General features: G+C 59.1%; 1 protein-coding gene across 1 annotated transcript; it reads left to right on the top strand.

The window, feature by feature from the left end:
- The first annotated feature begins 76 nt into the window (after positions 1-76).
- On the top strand, positions 77-3471 carry Ring1 (ring finger protein 1). The gene is made up of 6 exons (XM_004624249.3): positions 77-217; positions 925-1085; positions 1168-1383; positions 2022-2411; positions 2557-2830; positions 3065-3471. The coding sequence occupies exons 1-6, from the start codon at positions 140-142 to the stop codon at positions 3164-3166; spliced, it is 1221 nt and encodes a 406-aa protein (XP_004624306.1). The 5' UTR covers positions 77-139; the 3' UTR covers positions 3167-3471.
- Positions 3472-6180: the final 2709 nt, after the last annotated feature.

Below are 6180 nucleotides of genomic sequence, written 5' to 3'. Positions count from 1 at the left end.
GGGGCGGCGGCGGGGGCGCGGAGGGCCGGGCGGGCGGGGTCTGCGCGAGGGGCGGCCCCCTAAGCCTCCTCCCGGCCCCTGCCCCCTCCCAGCCTGTCTGTGCCTCGCGGAGCCCTGGAGGGGGTCTGCGCCCGTCACCATGACGACGCCGGCGAATGCCCAGAATGCCAGCAAAACGTGGGAACTCAGTCTGTACGAGCTGCACCGAACCCCGCAGGTGACGAGGACACTCCGGTCCCGGTTTCCTCCATCCCCCGATCGCCGATCCGCAGACCCCGTCGGAGGGCTTCTTGTCCATTCTCTGCTCTATTCTGCCAACCTCGCCCAGCTCCACAGACTCCCTGGCCCTACCTTGGAGTCATAATCTTTTTGAAGCACTTTTACGTTTATCTCATCTAATCTCCAAAACAGCCCTGCCAACAGCCAGTATATTGCTGTCTTTATTTGAAGATTCGTTATGATAGGTTAGTGCCTAGAAGACAGCATGAAACTTCAGGACAAGATAATCTCTCTCTCTCTCTCTCTCTCTCTCTCTCTCTCTCTCTCTCACACACACACACACACACACACACACACATTGTTCTGAGTCAGTAGCACAGGGGCCTCAGAATTTCTAACGCACCCTAGTGTATTCTGATCTACTTTTGGGACCAGACTCCTAAGAAATCCCATCTCCAAACCCACCCCAGGTCTCACCAAGCCTCAGGTCCCCGCTGCAAAGCTCCTTCTCTTAGTGTCGCTGCATCTTTCTGCCCCTTGTTCTGAGTCAGAGGCTCCTCTACCTCAGTAGTCCTTCAAGTGGCCAGTGTGAGTGCCCAGTATTCTGCCACTGCATTGTACGTCTCAGAACTCCTCCCCAGTGAGTCACTCCTAAATCCTTTTCCCCTCGACCCAGCTGCGCCTTTCCCCTCCCTGATGCTCCAGGAAGCCATCATGGATGGCACGGAGATTGCAGTTTCCCCTCGGTCGCTGCATTCAGAACTCATGTGCCCCATCTGCCTGGACATGCTGAAGAACACCATGACCACCAAGGAGTGCCTCCACCGCTTCTGCTCTGACTGCATTGTCACGGCCCTGCGGAGCGGGTAATGGGAGAGTCGCATTTGGGGGGGGAGAAGGGGCCGGCGCTGGCACCCTCTCACTCTGGATTATCTGTCTCCTACCTAGGAACAAGGAGTGCCCTACCTGCAGGAAAAAACTGGTGTCTAAGAGGTCCCTCCGGCCAGACCCCAATTTTGATGCCCTGATCTCCAAGATCTATCCCAGCCGTGAGGAGTACGAGGCCCACCAAGACCGAGTGCTCATCCGGCTCAGCCGTCTGCACAACCAGCAGGCACTGAGCTCCAGCATCGAGGAGGGGCTGCGGATGCAGGCCATGCACAGGTGTGGAGGTCAGGAGAGGGGCTGCAGCCTGGCTGAGGGGCGGGCCTGGCCCCTGGGTCAGGCTCCTAGAACTGTGTCTGCTGCCTGCCACTTCAAAGCCTCAGCATCCCAGGAGCTGACCACAGTCTGATCGTTAGGCCTAGAAATCTTGGCTGTAATTACAGCTTCTTAGGTAAACAACCAGCATTGTTATTCTAAGGAGAAAGTAGCTTGCCCTCTTAACTCTGTTAGGTTAGAACAGTGGAGTGATAACCTCTGGTTACACTGGGGATTGAATCCCCAGCTAAGCCCACATGTCTGTAATGTGTGTCAAAATGATCTGTGGGTCTTGTTAAAATGCAAATTTGATCCAGGAAGTTTGGAGTTGGGCCTGAGAGTGTGCATCCTGTGAGCTTTCAGGTGAGGCCTGTAGGGCCACTCTTGGACCACACTTTGATGGGGAAAACCCGTGCCCTCAAGCAAGCTTCTCCACTTCTTTAAGCCCATTTCCTCAACCATAAAATAATGGATTAACACTAGGATGCTTGGCACATCATTAGGTATCACCATTCAGGTTTTCCAAATTTCTTCCTTCCCTGAAGCTCCAAATCTTGGTCCTGATCTTGGTGCTTTCTAACCTGAGTCACTTGCTTCTACAGGGCCCAGCGCGTGAGGAGGCCGATGCCCGGGTCAGATCAGACCACGACGCTGAGTGGGGGAGAAGGAGAGGCCGGGGAGGGAGAGGGAGATGGAGAGGACGTCAGCTCCGACTCCGCTCCTGACTCGGCCCCTGGCCCTGCTCCTAAGCGGCCCCGCGGAGGGGGTGCGGGGGGCAGCAGTGTAGGGACGGGGGGAGGTGGCACTGGAGGGGTGGGTGGGGGCGCTGGTTCTGAAGACTCTGGTGACCGGGGAGGCACTGTGGGAGGGGGGACCCTGGGCCCCCCAAGTCCTCCTGGGGCACCTAGCCCCCCGGAACCAGGTGGAGAAATTGAGCTGGTGTTCCGGCCCCACCCCCTGCTCGTGGAGAAGGGAGAATACTGCCAGACTAGGTGAGAGCCGGCTTTCCCCAGACCACTTAGAAAAGCAAAGCGTGCGTTTCCAAACCAGTGGGCTTCGCCTAACCCCAGAAGCCCTTCTAGAAAGCACCCTTCCCCATGTGAGGCCTCGCGTTTCCCACCCCACCCCCGCCCCCAGGTACGTGAAGACCACCGGAAACGCCACCGTGGACCACCTCTCCAAGTACTTGGCCCTGCGCATCGCCCTTGAGCGGAGGCAACAGCAAGAGGCTGGCGAGCCCGGAGGGCCAGGCGGGGGCGCCTCTGACACTGGGGGACCTGACGGGGGCGGTGGGGAGGGTGGGGGTGCCGGAGGAGGTGACGGCCCAGAGGAGCCTGCCTTGCCCAGCCTGGAGGGCGTCAGCGAAAAGCAGTACACCATCTACATCGCCCCCGGAGGTGGAGCGTTCACGGTGAGCTCGAGGGCCCTGGGCGATTGGGGCCCACACCGATGGGCGCCTGTCCCTCACGCAGCAGCCCAGGCCTCCTGCGCGCCCTTCTCTGGCAGGGCTGCATGGGCTCCTACTTGGCTCATCCTTCATTAGTCTCCTTGCTTTCCTGCCCCCTTGGTCACCCTTTTACTCTCATTCCCCCCCCCCTTTTCTACCCTCTCCAATGTTCTCCTGCCTCTACTACCTGCCCCCCAGACCCTGAATGGCTCGCTGACCCTGGAGCTGGTGAATGAGAAGTTCTGGAAGGTGTCTCGGCCGCTCGAGCTCTGCTATGCCCCCACTAAGGATCCAAAGTAACCCCACAGGGGACAGCCAGATGGGGCCGTGGGGTGCCCCTGTGACCTGGCCCTCCACCCCGCTCCTTCATCTCCCAGTGTCCCGGCCCGCCAGCCAGCAAGAGGACTCAGTCGAGGACACGTGGCTTTTATACAAAGTGTCTATATCAGATTCTTCTATATTGGACAGAGCTAGGCGCGGCCCGCCCGCCGCCTTTTCTATGGTCTCCCACAGCCGATCTAGCCCAGGTGCCGAGGACGGTGACAGGCACCCTCCCTTGCGCCTTCCTGCCAACAACAGATTCGCTTTTTTTCTCCTCTTTGAAACCTGCAGTTCTGTGTGTGTTTCTCAGGGTGTACACGAAAAAAGGATAGGGGAGGGAGCCCTAGGAATCAGTCGATGGCCTTGGACATTGGGTGGAGGAAATGGAGTCCACCGAACTGAAGCTCCATTTTTCCGCCCCTCCAAGCTGGGATTATAAAAGTATAAAAACTGGGGGACCGGGGAGATGGCTCAGGGGCCTGAGTTCAATCCCCGGTTCCGACCAAAAAAAAAAAAAAAAGTATAAAAACTGGGATCATCTGTGAAGCTGAAGTAGCCGATGAGTGGCATGGTGTGAGGTCAGGTGCCCAATTTGGACCCCAAAGGCGGGGAGGTCGCCTCGGCTGAAGTCCATCAGCCTGCAGTGTCAAAGGGAGCGCTAGAAAAGTCCAGAGCTTGGAGATGAAAGAAAAAAGAGCTTCACCTAGAGAAGCTTGTTTGGGGTGGGGGCACGGAGAAAAAGAGGATGAAGGGTGGGCGGGGCTTAGCCGCACCCCCACTTGAAATCCTGGCGCCGACTTCAGAGAGGGGAGGAGCGGCAGGCGGGACGGCGGATCCCGGGAGTACGCTGGGTTTCTGTGGGACTGCGGCGGGCCGGGTCGCCGCTTTGGCCTCGTCTGGGCAGTGCAGGCAAAGGAGCTGGGACAGGGGCGGCATAGGTAGCCCGCGGCCGCCTGAGCCTCGAGTCCCCGGGCAGGCCGGGGCCGGGAAGCCCGAGCTGCCGCACTCCCTGCCCCTCACTTCCTGTTTCCGCTGCCCTGGGTGCCCCGAGTGTGCTCCTCAGTCCCAAGGCCGCGTAGTGAAGCTCTCGGAGCTCGTTGCTGCAGCAGTAGTCGACAGCCACTCCCAGGCGGGGTCCCTCTGAGTCGTAGGGCTGCGGCGCGTAGGATGTTGGTGTGCAGGCCGCTGGGCCGAGCTGCAAGGCAGAGGATCCTAGGGGAGCAGCCCGGCGACATACAGAGGGGAACCGAGAGCCCCGCCATCTGGCTCCCGCGGCTACTGGACGCCGCGCTACACACGCAGCCCCCCCAGTCCCAGTTCCCCTTCAGCTCCACCCCTGTCTTCTGCGGGCGCATGACTATGTAGTTGGCAGACAGCGCTGTTTAGAAGACCTCCCAGAGCGCCTCACCGGGTGAGATCCCTGCACCCCGAGAAGTAACTTCGCCTGCCGGTCGCCCTCTCGCCAATACGAGAACAAGGGGCAGCGGAGTCGGGCGCAGGGGTCTTGGTCTGTTCCGTCCTGCCCCTGGTCTCAGGCTTTCAGTCCAGCCTAGTCAAGCCTGCATTCGTGCCTGGCAACAGAGCGAGGTGCAGAAGGGGACGTCGCTGCCTCCAGGAAGGAGCCACTGAGCCCGCAGAGGGAGGCGGCAGTGCTGAGCCTGAGGACCTGGCTCCTGCCTCAGTGTTCCCAGCCGTGAAATGGGAAAAGAAGGGTTTGGCATGAGGGTAATACAAACACAGTAACGTTCCCGACCTCACTGCACCCCACGTGGATGTGGACCGACAGCAGCAACACCTTCTGAGCCCGGGGTGTTGGCGCAGGCTGTGACCCGGCACTCTAGGCTGCTGAGGCAGGAGAATTACAAGTTGGAGCCCAGCCTGGTCAGCTAGAGACCCTGTCTCAAAATAAGAAAGCTGGAAGGATGGATGGAGTTCAGTCCAAAGGCTCTGGGTTTGAGCCCCAGTGCTGGGGCCGCGGCCTCACGGGACACCCCCAACTTGCGCGAGAAAGGCGGTGAGGTCTCAGGAATTAACAGCCCGTGCTCCGTGTGGGTCTGATTTCAGACGTGCGCACAAGCCTGCAACCCGTGCACCACAAGAGGCTGGGTGGTTGGTCAGTTGGTTTTTATGGTGCTGGCTATAGAGTCCAGGACCTCCCTCACTCTGCTCCCTCTCCCACATGCTGCCAGCAGGAGACCAGTGCTAGGGAAGGTAGGTCTCTGCCCGTGCCACCAACTTCGGCTTAAAATAGATCTTTTTAAAATGCAAATCTGATCATCTCAACTACCCCATTTAAGCCCATTCAGAGGTTTCCCACTGATTTTAGGTTAGAGACTCAAGCCCTTATGCATCTCGGGACTCAGGTAGTGTTACCCAGGTACGCCTGCGTCTTCGAATTTCCTTCTGCAGGAACTTTTGAGATGGCTGAACCCACAGCCCGAAAGGCAGGCTCCAGCCTCTGTTCCTCCTCATACTCCTCTTCCTGTTCTCACTGCATCCCCACGGAAGGTCCCCGCCCTTCTTTCAGGGCCAGACTCCTTCAGAAATCCGTCCCAGAGGTGTGCGGTCCCTGAGGCAGACACGGGCCGGTGTGGATTCCCCGTGACTGACGTCAGCTGCCCGTAGATCCTACGCTCCCTGGGCAGGGAAATTGCAGGTGCTGTCTGCCTCTGGTCCCTGGGCCCAGCCCTGGACGCCGACAGGAACAGGTGGAATGCATGGGCAGCTGGCTGGAGGTGGGGGCTGCACAGTTCAGGATTTTGGAGGGGGTGGATGGAGACCACTTTTGTCCCTCTGGGCCCTGATGCTGGGGAGCCTATGCACGGCTGCCTTGTCACCCTCACTCCCCTTTTTCCCAGCAGCGCAGCCCATGACGCGTCTACCCTGAGAGGCTCAGTGCCCCTTTCTGGTTCTGCTCACCAGAAGTTCTGGACTCAGCTCCATTGAGCTGGGCATGGTGGTGCATGCATGTAATCTCAGCACTCAGGAGGCTG

The sequence above is a fragment of the Octodon degus genome, unplaced genomic scaffold, assembly GCF_000260255.1.
Source record: "Octodon degus isolate 3935 unplaced genomic scaffold, OctDeg1.0 scaffold00005, whole genome shotgun sequence".
In the NCBI taxonomy this organism is placed as follows: Eukaryota; Metazoa; Chordata; class Mammalia; order Rodentia; family Octodontidae; genus Octodon; species Octodon degus.
This window is presented reverse-complemented; position numbering and strand designations above follow the sequence as displayed.